This window comes from Cygnus atratus, chromosome 18, assembly GCF_013377495.2.
Source record: "Cygnus atratus isolate AKBS03 ecotype Queensland, Australia chromosome 18, CAtr_DNAZoo_HiC_assembly, whole genome shotgun sequence".
In the NCBI taxonomy this organism is placed as follows: Eukaryota; Metazoa; Chordata; class Aves; order Anseriformes; family Anatidae; genus Cygnus; species Cygnus atratus.
The window spans coordinates 1319307-1338048 of NC_066379.1; the positions used below are offsets into that span (position 1 = coordinate 1319307).

The 18742-nt window shown below is 46.0% G+C and overlaps 1 protein-coding gene across 1 annotated transcript in view; it reads left to right on the top strand.

Moving 5' to 3' along the window:
• The window catches only part of DNAH9 (dynein axonemal heavy chain 9), a 193979-nt gene that overhangs the window by 158135 nt on the left and 17102 nt on the right, over window positions 1-18742 (top strand). The window contains exons 62-65 of the mRNA XM_035561934.2: window positions 12983-13210; window positions 16803-16994; window positions 17487-17678; window positions 18462-18632. Of these exons, the coding sequence (XP_035417827.1) occupies window positions 12983-13210; window positions 16803-16994; window positions 17487-17678; window positions 18462-18632 (783 nt within the window). The remainder of the gene's footprint in view (window positions 1-12982; window positions 13211-16802; window positions 16995-17486; window positions 17679-18461; window positions 18633-18742) is intronic.

Here is an 18742-nt window from a genome sequence, read left to right on the forward strand (position 1 = left end):
AGAGGCAGCAGAAGTTGATCCTGAAGCAGCAAGAGCAGTTTTTAAGTCTGTATTCAGACTGTGTGGCAAGAGTTGTGGCTGTATCGGTGGGAGAGCTGAGGTGCAGAAGGGAACCTGAGGAGGGTGCACATCTGTTGACTCACCCCACTCCTGAAGGTGTTTAATTCCCATTAGTGGAAATCACGTGCACTAAATATCTCCAGTGCAGACTGAGTGACCATTCCAGAACGTCTTAAAAAAAAAAAAAAAAAAAAAAAGTAAAGAAACCAAAGCTAGCCCTTGGCCTCTAAGTTTCAGTTTTGACAAATTGACATCATCTTCTAAGAAAAATCTACCAGAAGCGTCCTGGCCAGCTTTATTGTGCTCTACTTGGGCCATAGCTCTCTGGTAGTGCCCAGCAGGCAGTAGCCAGCAAAGGTTTGGTCTCTTGTTAGGTCGCTAAAGTCTGTTAACAGCAGTTCAAATGGTCTTCATCTCCGTGCATAAGAAACAGACCAAACAAACAACAAAACAAAAAGCTTTTAAAGCAGATTTTGTCAAGCATGAAATCCCACTGCTTTGGCATGCTGAAAATCCATAAAGAATATCAGGAAAAAAACAGGTAAATGTGAATAAATGCGCATATTAGTATCTTACCCCTCCACCACCACCTTAATGTTTCTCTTGGGTTGAAATAAAATGTAAATAGTGTTTGGATTCTTATTAATAAGGTTGTGAGAAATGCAGGTTCTGTCATGTTACAAGCTGTGGGATACTCTTGCATGTCATTTACTGAGAAAACAGGTTTTCTTTTCAAGAGTTACCAAATGCTATATATTTCTTTTGCCCTGAGGAAAAAGAAACTCTCTTTTTTTCTTACTTTTTAAGATGTGAGATGGAGTTGCATGCAAACGTTCAGGTGATGGAAACCAGCTCATTTCACAAAGGCTTGTGGTGTGTCATTTGGAAGGGAATAGCCAGCTCGGCCAGAGAAAAGCACCTCCCCTCCTGCAGGTTCACACAGGACTTTTCTGAGAGGTGGATGTGCTTACACAGAACATCTCTTGCAGATTGTGCAGAGACCTGGTCTTCTGGGCAGCGGGTTGTCACCTCTTGGGCATTCTTGATGTGCATCAATCCCTTGGTTCCTTCATGTTTCCTACCTTCCCAGCTATGTCTTTAGGGCTGGACTGATGGGAAAGCGGCCCACAGTAAGGCATTATCCTTGGAAAGGATGGTGGGGGAGCACAGGCCTGTAGCAGTTTGGTGTTACATGCACAGTTTTACACATACACCAGGTACCACCTTCCTCTCCAAAGCCTTCCATGCATTGGAAGAGGGGTAGCATTCAGTTTTAAAGGGGAGATAGAGCTAATTGTCAGTTTGTTCCTTATGGTAAGTTCTGTGACCTTGGAGGTAGGCAGCAGCCAGGTACCACTGCTAGGAGATAGACCAAGGTCCAGCAGGGCTCTGCCCTCTGCAGCTGACATCTTTCCACCTTGTGGAAAACCCCATACACAGTTGAACAGTCTCCTATCTCCCATGGTGCAACTGTGTGGAAGATGAGCCCTGCTGCCAGCAGGCCCAGCATGCAGATCCATGCCATTCCTCTAACGGCGTCTTCCCAAGTCGCTTGTTGTGACTCTCTGGTCCCTGCTTGGAATATTTTGGCTGAGGGAGTCTCAGTGACAGCTCTCTTCCAGGGTTAAAAGACTTTGTGTCCTTGAGGGCTGGCTGTTCAAAACACCCACGCAAACGTACTTTTCTTGAAAACAAGATTTATTAAAAGTAGGAGGAAAATCAGATCAAAGAGAATAATGTGTTCAACTCAGAGGGCTGGATAATCTGTATCCCAGAATATTTAAACAGTGGTGGAAGAAACTATGAATCCATTGCAAGCTTTTGTAATGAATCTGTCAAATCAGAGGCTGCCATCTGACTAGAAAACAATGGATTATTTAGCATATATTTCTAAAACAGGGAGAAATTACTGGAGCAGACTGGTCTTAACTCAGTAATATGCAAAATTTCAGAACAAACTTTGAAGGGCAAAATAAGTAAGAAATGTAAGTAACAGTAGCAATTGTATTAGGAATTTGCTGAAGATAGGTCAGGCCTATCAGATAGTTTGCACTGCAAAGGTTACCGACGTTTTAGAGGAAATAAACGTGCTGGCCCTCCTTGAGCCAGGAAGGTTGGACCGGATTACCTCCAGAGGTCCCTTCCAACCTTGTTCTGTGATTCTCTGAAATGCAGCAGCTCTAATTAACGAGAGCTGTAGTAAGGCTGCAGGTGCCACACAGGAGTGTGTCAGTGAAGCTGTAGAAGTTAAATGTTGCCAGCAGAACTCCTAAAGAATAGTCAAGGGACTAGTCTCACTTAAGGCATTGCCTTGGCTCAAAAAAAAAAAAAAAGAATATGTGTTAATGGCTTTGCACTGGTATATTATTAAGAGAAGTATTGTCAATACAAATAAAGATTGAAATGTGATACAGGACAACTGGGACAGACTACAGGCCTGGAGTAGTCCAAATAGGGTGAAATTTAGCAGAACAGAGCAAAGTTGTGTGCTCAGGACTAATAGCAAAGGGAAAAAGAGCTGCTTCAGGTAGGAGAAATCCCTGCCGTGAAAACAGCAGGTAGGAACTGGAAGTGGAAACTTCTGCTGCTGTCTGAGCAGTGAAGGCCCCTGCAGTCTCCCCACAGGTGTGGTAGCAAAGCCTTAACTGTTCTCAAGAGGGTGTTTAGTAAGTTTACTGGTGGGGTCTTGGCATGGATGTTGTATGTCTGATTTCCTGTCTTCCCTGCTGTCCTGATGTGGTAGGCCCTTAACATCGTAGTGTCACTGCTCATCCTAGTGACTGATGAAGGTAGGCGATACCAGGGAGGGAATTCATGGCAGGTCATGAATTTATTATGCCCCCACTAGGTGGGTGTGGCATAATGACCACTCGGACACCAGGGTTCTTTCAGGATCAGTAACTGCTACTTCTTTACTGATGACATAACATCAGCTCTCTCTTACTGAGGCCTAACTTCATCCCTCATATTGAGGGCATATCTTCATTCTTCCTTGTTGCATCCCCATCTTGAGGACAGGCTCCCTTCTTATACCATTCGCCCCACAGCAGTCCTTTCCCACTAACTGTTCATTGGTCAACAACTTTGCCCGGCAGCTGCAAACACTCAGCAACTTCCATGCCTTAAAGGCTGGAGAACAAGCAACCCAAGCTGGCGTTTCCTGAATCACCCTTCTTTGTTCCCTCTAAACTCTTTACATTCCTGATGGCCTCATCGTTAAGAGTCTGATGTTATCACCAACCATGGGCTTGTCGACCCCCATGGCCACACTCCTGCAGGTGGGGGCATAATAAGCCTGTTTCTATATGATGAGCCTGTTGTAAGCAGAGTTCCTGTCAATAGTTGTGGGCACCTGAGGAGCGATTATTCTAACCTGCCTTCCACGCCAGTCCTAGGTAGGAAGTATCTTCTGTTCTTCTCTCTAGGGTGGAAGAGAACACTTTAGGGAGCTGAGATGCTCCTCATGGGGGGGTTTCAGCCACCCTGATAACTGCTGGAGGGGCCACACAGCAGGCACAGGCAAACCAGGAGGATTATGGAGGGCTTTGGTGAAAATATCCTCATGGAGGTGACTGAGGTGCTGTTGAAGGGAGGTTCTCTGTTGGACCTGATGGTCACAGACAAGGAAAAGTGTTTGGGGTTGTGAAGGTCAGGTCTCTGGTGCGTGCAGTCTCATTTGCGTAGGGAGAAAAGAGCTTTGCACATCAAGGAGCACTAAGTATGTGCTGGCATGAGCTGTGTCTGCTGGGTTTCCATCTCTAGCCCTATTCTGAAGCTTTTTGCTAGGGCAGTGACCATCAAAATCACCAAATGATGTTTTTCAGCCTAATGGCAAAGAACCAGTAAATTTGTTTACATGTTTACAGCTGTAGATCTGAATGAAATGATGCAGGGAAGAATTCAGACATTAGATATTCCCAATTTAATTGTAGTCTTCATCCGTTAGCCAAAAGGTCATTTCCGTCTCTTTGCAATCATGTTAATTTAATTCTTGAGCATCTTTCCATTTTCATAGGTTGTTGCTTCACTGAGTCAGCTTCATGTACTAAATTGAATAATAGTGAGCTCCTAGAGCAAAACCGTATGAGATCCAGACGTTGGCAGAGCACTCCTTACTGCATCATAAACACAATGGAGCCTTTTTCTGTGCACTTCACCACCAAACTTAGCTGCAAGCAAGAGAGATATACTGTCCTATAAGAGACATATTGTCCATTCTAGGCTCACGAAAGCATTTGGCACTAAGCCTCTGCTTCAGTAAAGAAAAAGACTACTTTTCCTTACAGCCACAGTATCTTTTCATTCCTAGGTGTACATGAAAGGAGAAATACCCATTTTACTTTGCTGTGCATTCCACCTGCTCATCACTACCTATCTTTAAATCTTTTATCTTATCAAATGAATTTTGGTGACATAACCTCCAGCACTGTCTTTAAAACTTTGGGGAATGGAGATCAGTCCAGATTTTCTGTAGTTCATGCTCATTTGCTCCCAGGCTTGGCAAATCCCAGAAGTCTCTCCTGCCACTAATGCCTGTATTTGGGTTGAGGTCCAGACCTGAGTTCTGGACTGTGGGGTTCAAACAAAGACTGAAGCATTGGAGTGGTTGGAAGAGAGGTGAGGACAAACTCAAATGCCTTCTCAAGCCTTAAATTGTGCCACATTCTTTCAAAATACAAGTGGATCCATGTTATCCCTATTTTTTTGCTGCTGATCAAAAAAAAGAAACATTCTGAACAGGGGCCAGAAAAGACCCAAGCTGGCAGCTGCCATTGCAGAAATGGTTTCAATGCAGCTCTTCAGAAGTGTAGTGCCCTGCCATCGTCTCTCCCTTGAACAAGCTCTCTGGTCTGACCATGGACTGCTGAGTCCAGCTGGCCCTGTGTCTCTCCTGGGTTCTACCATCCTCTCTTTAGATCCCCTGTTATGCTCCGTTCACTCATTCAGTCACCATTTACTCCCTTCTTGTATTTGCCTTTGTACATGAATTTTTCAGTCGTATCTGCCGTCACCCCTAGGTGATGTCTGTACTTGTCAGTTCAGCAGTGCCAGGAGACGTTTGCCGGGCTGGACCTCAGCTGTCTCTCCTGTCTCATTGTCAGCAGAGGTTCTGCTCCTGGTTGTGGATGAAAATGGCTGGGTCTCTCCCTGACAGTTCAGGAGTAAGGATAGGCCAGGGATCATTCCCAGTAGACATCTCAGATATAACCCAGCCTGTTTTGGAGTGTAAAATGGGTCAATAGTGTAGAAAGGGGCAGTTGTGTTGACATTAGGCCCAGGAATGGTCCTATGCACATTTCATTTACTATCTTCAACATTCAGGCATGTCTGTGCTAAAAGAACCTGCAGAATGCATTATGCTTCATTCCAAAACTGGTCTAACAACACTCAGGTGCTTGCAGGTATCCTGGAAGTGCTCTAAATTTTCAGGCCAGTCCCTCTTTTTTTTTTTTTTTTTTTTCCTTCTGTTCCTTTTTCCCACTTGCATTTGCCTTCTCTGTACCGTGTTTAGTGGAAGGGTCACAGATCAGCGTATTTTTACTCAACTTCTAGCAGAAAAGAGCCAGGTTCTCATTTGGAGCTGCTGCCACAGCAGGTGAGGCTTACACAAATATGAGAGCAGTAAGGTTACTGCAACACAGCTTTAGTATGGCCAGTGTTGGCCCAACCAAGATCCTGAGTGTTAGCAGAGTTGTAAAGACCCCTCTGATACCTGGACTGGCTTGACTCAACATTGCCAGTCCCTTTATAGCTAGGCCAGTATCGCTTTTGTGTCTGTACTGGTGAAATCACACCACAAATTGTAGAGAAGATGCATCCATAAACAAAAGGTGGGAATAGCTTTATATTTTCCAGTGCAGCACAAGGCTGAGTGGTGCCATCATGCTCATCATTGCTTAGTGGCTAAGATGGTGAGCAGAGAATCATAGGGACCAAAACGCTGAAACCATTGAATCATAGCCTGAGTTGGAAGGGACCCACAAGGATCAAGAAGTCACTCTTTGTAGATGATATCAAGCTACTTAGTTTGCCCAGCCCGAGTAAAATGATGAGGATCATCGTAGGGCCCACAGTGACACCATGGACAGCATGCTCAGAGGTGGGGCTAAATGGCAGCAAAGTAATTGGACTTGCTGTTACGGGCTGCAGTCCACCTCGAAGCTGTGTGTAGAGGGGATCGATAAAGGTTGAAGACTTCAGGGAGAGCTAAGAGTGCTGGCTCTGCAGGGATCAAATGTGTTCTTCACTGGTGAGCATTACCTGTGGAGTGAGGTCTTGAGAAGCCTCAGGTGGCTGCTGCTGAAATCCAAGCACTTTGCATAGGCAGGAACTCTGCCGTAATTTCTCAGCTGATAAAACACATACCAGAGACAGAGCAAAACTCTTCTGGTGAGAGAAGCTTCTTCTGGAGCTCTGGGGTGGCCTCTCTGTCAAACTACAGCCCAGCTTGTTGCTCAGAAATAGCTCGGCCTCAGAGACCTGTGAGCAGATGGTGGTGGTGGTTCAGAAATGGAGGGTGCATGCTCATCCATTTTGGTCTCTGAGTCTTGTAGCAGCACTCACAGGATCGTAGGGCTGGCTGAAGAAGGATGGAGCTGTTCCTGCACCTTGTCATGTGGTGGAACCCCACACTACCACTGGGAGTGAGCATGTCCAGGGGAGCAGCCCTGCAGTGCCCCCTCCCCGTCCTGTTTTACAGCCCACCATGAGCAGGGAGATGGAAGTGTTGGGGCTGTCCCTGAACTGCCAAGCCTAGCTTTCAGATTTACTGTTAAATCGGTGACAATTTTCTGAGAGCATCTCATAAGGGAGTGAGGCATTGTAAACACAACTAATTCCCGCTGCCCAGGGAGGTGATTGGAGGTAAGGCGTGAAGGAGAGAGTCCCTCTCAGGAACGTGCAGGGTCTCCAGCAACTGTCAGCAAAGGGAGTGTGCTGTGGAGTGTCTGTGGTTTGTATGAATGTGCTGCTATTTCTGATGGTTACCACAGCAACACTTGCGTCCTGTGATATATGTTCTGCCTTGTGAAGTACAAGCACACAGAGGTGCTTGGAAGTGCATTCCCAAAGAAAAGCCTCTGGTGTTCCTGTCTTCCTGCACATACCCCCCAGCCCTGCCTGTGGACCCTCTTTCTCTGGTACTTGCTCTCTGTCTCATACTCCGTGATGCAAAGTAGGGAAATAACAGAGGGCGAGATAGAGTGGTAATGGTCAATGTGCACAGGAAGATATTTCAGGTTCCTTTTTTTACCCTCTTATCAGCTGTTTGCTTTTGGCAGGATTTGGCTCCCACCTGCTCCTTTATCTCTCTATTCATAAAGAAAGGTAATGTGCCCATGAATTTGACATTGTAACCCAGTTTTACCTGCAGCCGAGACTGAGCCATGAGCTGTGACAAAGCGGAGATGCTGGAGAGTTGTCTTTTACACAACAGCTCTTTTCACAGACCTCAAAACACAGAAAAGAAAAAAAAATAAAAGAAAAAAAATCAATAAAGCAATGAATTAACTTGTGTTGTCCTGCATAAATGTGTCTTCTGGAGGTCTTCTGGAATCAGGAGTACACAAAAACTGTTGCAGTGTAAACTACACAGTGTGCTTTAGGGAGATAATATTGGCAGTGTATGAAGCCCTGAGCCATAGAAAAGTGGACAGGGCTTAATTATTTCCTCTTTCTCCCAAGGAAGAGCTAGAGGCAGTCTATGAAACCATCAGGAGGCAGGTTTCAAAGCAAGGAAGGGGAGGTGGTTCTTCAGTAGCTCAGCTGTGATTGGTATTAAGGAAGCATTGTCTGTGTTGTGTCGTTATTGATAATTGGCATAACATTCAATTATTATGACCACATATGTTGTCATTAGTCATGTTCTGTCAAGTTGTGTTATCTGACTGCTGAGAATTAATTTGCAAGGTTTCCTTCAAACCTGTGAATCTCCTCCACAGCATCTCTGTCCTTTTAGTAGAAAAATTTTTGAGCTGTATGTTTATTTATGTCTACTGCTTGTATAAGTATTCATTTGATCAAATCATGAATTCTTAGTATCAACTCATGTTTTGCTGCATATATTATTTTCCATCCATTCTATCACAAAAGGATAATACATAAATGCTTTGATTATTTTTAGAAGTGTTTCTTAAGTTGTCTGTGATACTGAAGGCAGTGATGCTGACGAATAATGGTCATTGGTGTCATGTCAACACAAGCTAAAGCAATTATTTTTCAGCCATCTAACACCACAAAAGCAGATGTAGGAAGAAACCACCAATTAAAGATGAAGGCAGGGTCAGGTATATAGTCTGTGATTAAACTGATACTTAATGAACAGTTTTTCTTATGCTTTTCTGTTGAGCTGTTCCCTTAAATTACTAAATCTCTGTAGCTGTTTAAAACACTTTGGTTATGTGTTTTGGTCCATTCCTGCTTTATTCTTGAACTTCTAGACTGAGTTGGTTGCCTGGACCCTAGGAATTACCTCATCTCTTGAAATCCTAAATACCTCAGACAGGCACTGGTGTGTTAACAGTCAGATATAATTGCATTTTGTCTGCTGCTCTTCATAGGGTTGGTGTTTACAGTCGAGTGTCTCTTCCCCAGAACAGGGTTCTTTGTTCAGGCATCTTCTCCTCATTTGCTCCCATGCCTCAGACTCCATTTAACCCATATAACATCAGCACAACCCTAAATCCTTTCAGGGAAGGAGACTGAATGTGTGCAGTTCTAAAGAAGAAATGTTGCTCCCAGTCACGTGAATCAGCTTTGGGGCAGCAGGACTGGGTGTGCAAGGTGTCCATGTGTGAAGCAGTTGCCTCGTCAAAGCCTGAGGCTGACTTGTGGCAGGAGTTGTATAGCAATTTATTTAACATAAGGTATGAAAACAACCTCATAAAATCTTGTGCAAAAAGGACAAAACTGAAGTTATCAAGTGGCAGGGAGTTGGTTATAACATCTAAAACGTGGAGGACTTGGGCAAGGAGACAGCATAAGTTTTCCCTGAGATCTTGGTGGACTTTGTACCCAGCCCCACAGAGAGGAAGAAAATGGAAATAGTTAAGTGCACATTTTTAGAAGACATTGTGGTTTTGAAACCACACTTGCTCTGTTACTTTATGATTTAGTGCTTGCATCTGGGTTAGGATAAGATGACCCACCTTCTCCATGATGCCCTAGTGGGATGATTAGTTCAGCTCCAGACATCTGTGCTCAGACGTGTCCATTTCCAGTACCCTTGAAAATTGGTACAGATCCAGAAGCAGAAAGCCACTGTGAAGCAGCAGCTTGTACTGAAGATGTGCCTGTGTCACCAAGAACAGACCAGAGCTCTTGCTTTGTGATAGCTGAGAGGGGAGTTGCTCTGTGCAGAAGGTAGGGGAGCCCGCTGGCTGCACTGTTGTGGTGCGTGCACAGCCAGGATGAGCATCCACGTGCACTGTAGTCACTATTAGGGGTCAAGAAGTCGGCCTTCACCATAACTGCATATGTGTATATATATATATATGTATATATAGGGGGAAAAAAAAGTATGGTTGAGATACCAAATGGAAATATATCAATCCTTAACAAGATGCCTCTGCAAAAGTGACACTGGATTTTGCACCCAAGACTTGGCAAGGACGTGGTGAACATGCAAGGACAGTCACTGATGTGCAAGGGGTGCCGATTCCAGATGTGACTGAGTTTTTAGCCAGATTTCTTCTCTCCTGAGGCACCCACAGCTCCTCTGGAGAGATGCGTCGCCATCTGGTCCTTCGTGTCTCGTAGAACAGCTCTGAGTGCTGACCCATCCCTGCTAACAGCCTGTGACCATGGCCACCACTCCCATCCCAACCCATGCCCAAAGCACCTCAGCCTTTCCTTCTCTGCAGCTGCTTGTCCTCCTCCTCAGTCCTGGCTGGAATCTCTCCAGAAGCAGCCTGTGAGAGGCAACCAAAACCTCCAGCACAAAAGTTTTTGTGTTTTCACGAGGGAGCTCCCTCAGTGCTCTTTTGTGCCATCAGTCCATAAAAGCACCGTGCTGGGGCAGACAGCCCAACTCCCTGCCTGTCAGAAGGCAGGCCCAGATGCTGAGGGAAAGGATGTATGAATAGGGTAAGCACGCAGTGATGTGTCTCTCTGTGAATCAAAGCTCAGGTTCATTCCGGATTCGCTCAACCTCCACAAAACCCTGATACAATGAATTCTCAATTTAGTTATGCATCGTATAAGAATGTACTGCTCTGTTCATGCCTACGTTATTATCCTTCATTCATCACCTCCGCCTTGATCTCTCTCTCCAAGTTGGCAAGTCCATGTCAATTTTGTGGCTTGTTGAATGGAAGCTATATCTTTCCAGGGACAGAGAAATAAGAACTGGGTATTGCATCCAAGATGAAGACCTGCCATGGATTTATGGAGTGGCATAATAATGTTTCCAATTTATTTGCTGTTCCTTTGCTGACGTTTGATTGCTGTCGCACTGCTAAGCATTGAATTGTTATTTGCAGAGAATAACCATAAGGACTCTGAGATCTCTGAGTGGTAATAGCTAATTCTGAACCCATCATTGTTTACACATATATATAGCTAGGGTTGATTTTCTGCGTGCATTACTGCATCTATCAACACTGAATTTCGTCTGCCATATCATAGCCAGTTATTTAGAATGATGGCGTACTTTTGCACTTCTTTGCCATCAGGTTTGGTTTTTACTACCTGGAATTAGTTTGTCTTATGACTAATTTTGTCAGCTCACTAATCATTCACTCTTTCAGGTGGCTTTTGAATATGGTGAGCAGTTCAAACCCTGTGAGTAGCTTCCCAGCCTGTTTCCTATGCCTTAATTGGTTGCTTGTCTCTGAGACCTTCTCCCTCAGCTGCAATAGCATTGTTAAGTGAAAGATAAATATTCTATTTGGATTAAGGTCCAAACGTGGAGAGACACTGGCCCCATGGAGGCAATTCTTCCACCTTCCTGGGTGATTCCTGAAGCTGGTGTGGTGACCTTCTGGAGATACCTCTGCCTTTCCAGCAACCGCAATGGGAGTTTATTTATGGTGACACGCTCAGATTTGGGCATCCCCCTGTTAGCTACCTAAAATGGGTTGGAAATCTTAGGTTTCTCGTTTTCTCTAATTCACACCACTTGTGTGTTGATTCACTGCTTATTAAGGCTCCTACCAGTTTGCCTAGTGCCTACCGAGCAGTAATGGACCACTTCCACATCTGAGTTTCTTTAGGGTGGCTACCATCTGGTCCTAGTAAATTGTTATTATTAGTTTATTAATATGTCCTAAAAACTCTTCATCTGCTGCTTCAATTTAAGAGTCTTTCTGGTGATTAAGGGACTGGAGCATCTTTCATATGAGGAAAGTCTGAGAGAGCTGGGATTATTTAGCCTCAAAAAGAAGTGGCTCAGAGGGGTTTATCAGTTGGTTTAAATACCTTGTGCCAGGGGGAGTACAGAAGATGGAGCCAGGCTGTTCATAGTGGTGCCCAATGAAAGAGCAAGAGGCAATGGGCACAAATTGAAAGAGAGGAAATTTTCCTTAAATATAACAATTTATATTTATTTTTACTGTTAGGGTGGTTGAAAAGTTGCCCAGAGAGGTTGTGGAGGCTCAGTCCTTGGAGTTATTCAAAGACCTATCTGTACACAGTTCTGGGCAACCAGCTCTGTCTGACCCTGCTCAGAGCAGGAGGGTTGGATGGGTGCCCTCCAGCCTCAGCATGTGAGTGATTCTGCCCCTGTAAAACAGGCTGTAAAACAGGAGGAGACCCTCCCCGGGGTCTGCAGTGAATATTCCTCCTAATATGAGCTGTTTTGTGGTGGCCTTGCCTTTCTTGGGCACTCCCTATACACCTTGATCATCTTTTAGTTTTATAGGCTCTGTGGTAAGTTTCTTGCGCCTGGAGAAGGTTTTATTATAGGTTTTTATGGTTTTCAGAAGATTGCTTTTTAAAATCATTTTCAGCCTTACCATGACTGGATTTTGTGCTGTTTTCTGTTTTTCTCATTTGGACATGATTTCCTTTTTCTGAAGAATGTCATTTTACTCTTAATAGTCTCCATTACTCTGCTATTTAACCATGAGAGCTCCTTTCCGATCCTTGTTATAGGTGATATATATTTATTCTAGGTCTCTAATATGGTTCCTTAATGTAATTTCCTTGCCACCTGCAAGCAGTTTATCTTTTTGGCATCTGCTTTTAATTTAAGTTTAGGAAGTTCCTTGTCCTGTCTCTGGATGGGATAAATCACCTTCCACAGTGCCTGTTAGCAGAGCCAGCTTGGATTACACACCTAACTTTAAAATTATGGTGGTTTTAGACCAAGAACCCCTGCTGTGGGTGATCTGCCCTGTTCCTAATCTAAGAAAAGCTGTTTTCTTGCCTGGAATTTTAGAAAATGATATAGGACTGTAGCTGGAAAAGTGAGGCAAGTCTGCATTCATTTTATGACCTCTGCATAATACTGCTTAATTTTCTGACAGATATGTGTAACTAGTTGCATGAATAATTAAATATTTTATGTTAAAGGTCTTTACAAAACCACCAACTTGACTTTTTCCCACTAACTTGCACTTACTGGTATTGATGGTCCTTACTGTTACTCTGTTAAAAATGAACAAACGTCTGGGGAAATAACATTACTTCATCAGCTGTACGTAACTGTAATGAACAGGAGATTGTCAGCCCCGAGAACACAAACAACCCATGAATGGCTTGCTTAATTGCTGGTTATTTATATTGACTATTGTGAATTTAAAAGTGGTGTGCCAGGATATTTGGGGCTGTGAATTACACACAGGTGTAATTCTTGGGGCAAGTATCAACTTGCAGTGCTTAGGCCTGGTGGGTGCCATTCATTTGTGTGACGGATTTGGTGCCCGATTAATGTGGGTGTCAGCAGGGGGGACTGATGAAGCCGTGTCCCCTTTGTCCCTGCCAGAACATCCACCTGGTGGCCAAGTGGCTGAGTTCTCTGGAGAAGAAGCTGGAGCAGCACAGTGAGGGCAGCCACCAAGATTTCCGTGTCTTCATTAGCGCGGAGCCAGCACCCTCCCCGGACAGCCACATCATTCCCCAGGGCATCCTGGAGAACTCAGTCAAAATCACCAATGAGCCCCCGACCGGGATGCATGCGAACCTGCACAAAGCCCTCGACAACTTCACCCAGGTAGGAGGGCAGCGGGGATGTCCCATCGGTGGTGGGTCAGCTTGGAGCTGCTGGAGCCGTGACGCGTGGGGACTTCGCCAGTCCCAGGCTGCGAGTGCGCGAGTCCCTTCACGTCGAGTAGTCTCCAGGTCCATCAAGCCCTTCTCTGTTCTCCAGATCTCTTTCCCAGCACTCATTTTCCAAGGGGGGACTTAGGTAATCCTGAATGGTCACATTCTCGCAGATGTTCACAGCCAGATTTCTGTCCAATTCGCTCATTTTATCATCAATGTATGATTCTTAAAAAGGGTGTTTTTTTTTTTTTTTACAGAAGCAAACTTCTGAATGCAGCATTTGAGAGAGACTTTTGTTATGATTTGACTTGACTTCTGTATTTGTGTCACTCCATTTTGGGCTGCTGAGTGACGTATTACATCTATCGTCTATCACCCAGCGACACGGAGAGGAGAGCAGCTTAAACCTTGCATTTTGCCCTGCTGGTTAACTGGGGTTAGAGATTCGGCACCGCTGATGCGATGCATCCCAGGTCACTCTTCTGAGCAGTTCAGGGGGACTTTGCCTTGTGTGCCTCAAGGCCTGTTCAGCTCAAAACCTCGCTGACATCACAAGTATTGTGATTTAGTGCTGCAGTCTCTCTGCAGGGAGGGCTTGCTTTTCCAGATGAGGATGAAGTAGGCTGTCTTGAGTATTGGTGTCCCACAAGGAGAGTAGCCGATGGTAGGTTGTTGCTTTTATCACATGCAGCCCACGGTTATCACATACCCACATTCCCATTGCAGTAGCCACCATCCCTGCTCTTTGCTGCTGGACTGCAGCAGTCTCCTGTGCAGGGGACACAGAAATGAAGCTTGTGAAAGTGATGGGTGAATATTCTTCTCTTGGTGACTGCAGGGGCAGGGATCAATGTATATAACGATGGCACAGGAACGCTCCCAGGAGTAGCCAGGCACGTGCAGCGTGGTGCGTCCCCAGGAGCAGCCCAGGCTGCCAGGCGGTGCTGGAGCTGTCATGCATCACTGCTGCACTTCTGCCCACCCCATTTTCTGCATGAGCCAAAGGGCTAAGGGCTAACTGCTCACTTTTATGGTGATACCTTTACTAAAGACACAGACCATTGCACTCAGCTGTCCTGACTGCCCATTACCCTCATTCGCACATCAACACTGCGTTGGCATGCTGAGTTCTCACAGCAAGACCCTGTCTGTTAAACCCACAGCTGCCAGAAGGGCCTGAAGGCATTCTCACCCCTCACACTGCCTCTTCGTGGCACTAGCACTGCACTTACTGCAACCTCTCCATTCCGCAGATGGCTGCTCCAGAAGCACGCAGGGCGCATCTTGCAGAATGATTCTTTCTCTCCGTGTTATTTGGGACCAGGCTGAAGCAGCCACAGCCCGTGCTGGACCCCAGGCACTGGTCCATGGGGCAGGGAAATGGGGACAACCTTTTTTTGCACATGGGTACAGGGGGATCTCGAGTTCGGGAGCTGCCCCCTCTGAGGAGGTGAGGCTGGAAGCCACAGCACAAGGATTGATGCCCACAGTCAGAGAAGATTATTCCATTTTTATCTACTGTAATTCATCATCCTGAACTTCACAAAACATCCTGAAGAGTAAGGGATGGGAGAACCTTCACCCAAAGTAACGTTTTCATCCTGCCTCTGCTCGTTTCAATCAGATAGTAATTAGCATTTTCTAAATTGCTGGAGTATTATAAAATGTCTTTTATCACAAATCCTGGAGTGAGTAGGTGGGGCCCCTTTACACCTCATTTCTCTGCTTTGTACAGAATAGATGTTCAAATTTAACTTGTAGCTGAAAGCCGCAAAGAAGGCCCATTATTGTGTGTGGGGAATATTGTTCTGCTTTGTAGCTGAAATAAAAATGCACAACGAAATAGAGAGACCAAATGAGCCTGAGATGGGTTCATATTCGGTTTTCATTCAAGCAAGCTCTCCTTGAAGTCCAGAGGTGTTTTCCGTAATGGGAGAGGCACTCAGCGCATATTTGAACCCGTTCTTCATTGGGTTGATAATAATTAAGGGAGCTTCAAGGGGAAAATAGTGCTTGGGCTTTTCTTGGTCCTTTTATGCAGTTAGCCAACGTCCTGCGTGTTTTGCAGCAACTGTTTCCCCCTGTTCAGCAGAGACCCTGAACAAGGGTCTCTAACAGCTGGTTAAAGGTCTAATGTCACGGATTTTTTTAGGTGAAGGTAATGAAGAGAAGTCACACAGGTGTCCTTTGTGGTCCTTGTCATGTAAATGAGTGGAGCTACAGGGGCTGTCCCTGGCAGGAAGGATGGAGGGGCTGGTGCAGCTGCTCCCTCCTTGCTCAGCCCCAGGCTCAGCCATGCAGGTCAGGGCCACCGCATCCTGGACACACTGGTCCTGGGGAGGGCTTGCAGTGACATGGCGGAGGTGTAGGCAAGTCCTTCCTAATACATTCATCGCCCAGTTCTGGGGAGATCTGTGCTGCTGGCTGTGGGATGTCCCGTCACCCTCCTGCTGTGGGGCAGGCGATCTGCTTCTCCTGCCAATGCCAGGAGCTGTGCAAGCCTCCACCAGGCTTCAGCCACAGAAAGGGCTTGTAGATCTATCTGTGAGAGCAGAGCTTCAGCCTCACGCTGTGCGTGCGCCTCCAGATCTTCATTCCTTTGCTCTGCTGTCCAAGGCAGTGATGCTCATGCACTAGGGAGAGGCACAGCTGCCCAGGCTCCCCATCAGTGCCTGCTGGGACCATCACTCACCACTATCCAGCGCCCTTCAGAGCTCTGGTTCCCTTTGTGCATTTTCATTGATGAAATGACTCAGGCTTCCTCCCCTCCACCTCTGCCATCACGATTGTGCCCGCTCCTTTTTGTGTGTGTAGGTATTCAGACTTCAAGCGTAGCCTGGAAGTTGGGCAAGGAAGCACCAGATGCTGTGCTGACTTTAAAGGGCTGCATTTGCGGGTTTTGTGGGTGGTGGTGGTTTATTTTCTTTTCCCAAGCATTTGATCCTCCCTGTTTGGATCTTTGGCGGTTCCTCCCATCCCTGCCTTGGTGCGCTGTGCGAGGTCGTGCTGTCAGCAAATCCACTGCCGCAGCGTACAGCCGGGCTAGCTTGGTGCAGAGCGTCGAGTGCAGCCCTCCTGGGAGAGTTCCCTGCTGCCTCAGCCCTGCGGCTCAGAGGAATGCTGCCCCGAGGAAACCTTTTGTACCCAAGGGGCAGGAAGGAGCTTGGTTCTTCCAGGTGCAGTCCTCCTCAGCAGGAGCCTTCCCTTGGGCTGCTGCTCCCATCTGTGGCGCCTCTCTCCATCTCCCTGCGTGGGATGTGGGGCGCGTGCTGGTGCTGAGTGAGGGCACCTTTCCTTCCCCTCCTGCCTGTCAGGATGTCTTCCTCATACAAAGGTGGAAAGGAAAACATGAATTTGGAAATGATGCATTGGAATTTGCCAATAAATTTGCAATGCAAACCCACTGTCTCAGAGAGCTAGGGAATGTGTAGTTAAGCAGAAATGAACTGATGGGGCAAATCAATTCACCCCTGTCCGAAGTCTGATACTTGGGAGGCGGCATAGACTGACACAGCCCTGCCTCCCTGCCTGTATTGCAGGACACCCTGGAGATGTGCACCCGGGAGAATGAGTTCAAGAGCATCCTGTTTGCCCTCTGCTATTTCCATGCCGTGGTGGCAGAGAGGCGCAAATTTGGCCCCCAAGGCTGGAACCGTTCCTACCCCTTCAACACTGGAGACCTCACTATCTCTGTTAATGTGCTGTACAATTATCTGGAGGCCAGCTCAAAGGTGGGTGAATCAGCAGGGGCTCTTTGGTGGCTTTTAACGGCCAGTGATGGGCTGGCTTGTGCTGAAACTACTGGGAATTTTCCGTGAATGCCTTTTCCCTCATATCTTTGTTTTTATAACATCACAGTCTGGTATATCTTTGCCTGTGAGTGGGAAACAATGCTGCTCGCATCTGCAGCAGCTTATAAATCATATCAAATAGTGCCTGTAGTCTTCAGTCACTGGAAATACATAGTGGTCTTTGGTTTAACAGAATTTAGAATAAATTTGCATTTCAGTGGGAAACTGCATGAAGTCTATGCTGTGATCCAGTTTTCCCTGGGCAGGATTTAACTACTGCCTAATGTTTGTTTACTTAGAAAACTGAAATAGTGCAATGGGAGCACTCACTGTGCAGATCGGTACTTAGAGCTGCAGCCTGTAGCTCAGCGATGCTGCTGGTGGAGCTCAGACTGCCTGAACTCTGTCATGCCCTCCTGCTTTATTCTTCAGGTCCCATATGATGATTTACGCTACCTCTTTGGTGAGATTATGTACGGAGGTCACATTACAGATGACTGGGACAGGCGACTTTGCAAAACCTATTTGGAAGAATTTATTAAGCCAGAAATGCTGGAGGGAGAGCTCTTCCTTGCTCCAGGATTCCCCCTCCCGGGGAGCATGGACTATAATGGCTATCATCAGGTAAGCTGTTTGTTTTCTGTCATTATTTATACACGTAAGTGTAACGTTTTCTATAACTGCCCTATAATCTGTCTTAGGAGGCAGTGAATAGGACTGCAGTGTTTCAGCACACCTCCTGTTATTTCCCATTATGTGCTGTTTCTGTAGATGTTTCAGCATTCCCTTGGATGAACCAAGTCTAATGGTAATTTGCTACTTCATCATGTGCCCATTCTGTTCATGCATGAATAGAACAACTGTATTGGTTCTTGAGACTTGAGCAGGGCTCCTGGAAAATTACATCCACATACTGTTTGCTAAAATGGCCCTTTCAAACTCCTTTATCATCGGTTTTGATGAGAAACACTGAAGGGTCTTGTTGATCTACTTACTGATCTCATCTGTTCTTTGTACACAAATGCAGCAGCAGGGACAGGCATATTAGGCTGGTTTTGTTCATGAAACTTAACTATGGGAAGCTAAATTCCCACAAGGGATTTTGGAGTATTGATGCTGAAACACACAGCAGATAATTGCTAGAGAAGGTCCAGGCCTGAGATAGGTAACCAAGCCAAACTTTAGCAATTACCAAATCCTCATAGTAGGAGTAAAAGCAGTTCTTTTTTTCTGTAAGCAGTTGTACCCTCCTTTGTCCCATCGGTGCTCTGGTGTTCAAACCGTGCGCAGCGTTGTATCAGCCTGGGCTTACTTTCTTGGGTGGGTGATAAATTTCAGCACCCAGAGCTCTGAAGGCAAAGCGTCCCGGGTTGTATATCTAACCTAAGCCTGCATTTCTCTGTACAGTACATAGACGACACCTTGCCACCGGAGTCTCCTTATCTGTATGGCCTCCATCCCAATGCTGAGATCGGCTTCCTTACCCAGACCTCAGAGAAGCTCTTCCGCATCGTGTTAGAGATGCAGCCCCATGACAGCAGCATGGGCGAAGGAGGAGTGGTGACCAGGGAAGAAACGGTGAGAGTGGTAGAGAAAGGGGCTGTTGAATTTTGATAGCTGTTCTCACTCCTAAGCAGCCCTGTCTAGCTCAGGCTGGACTCAGAGCTGCTTACTATAACGTGTTCTGC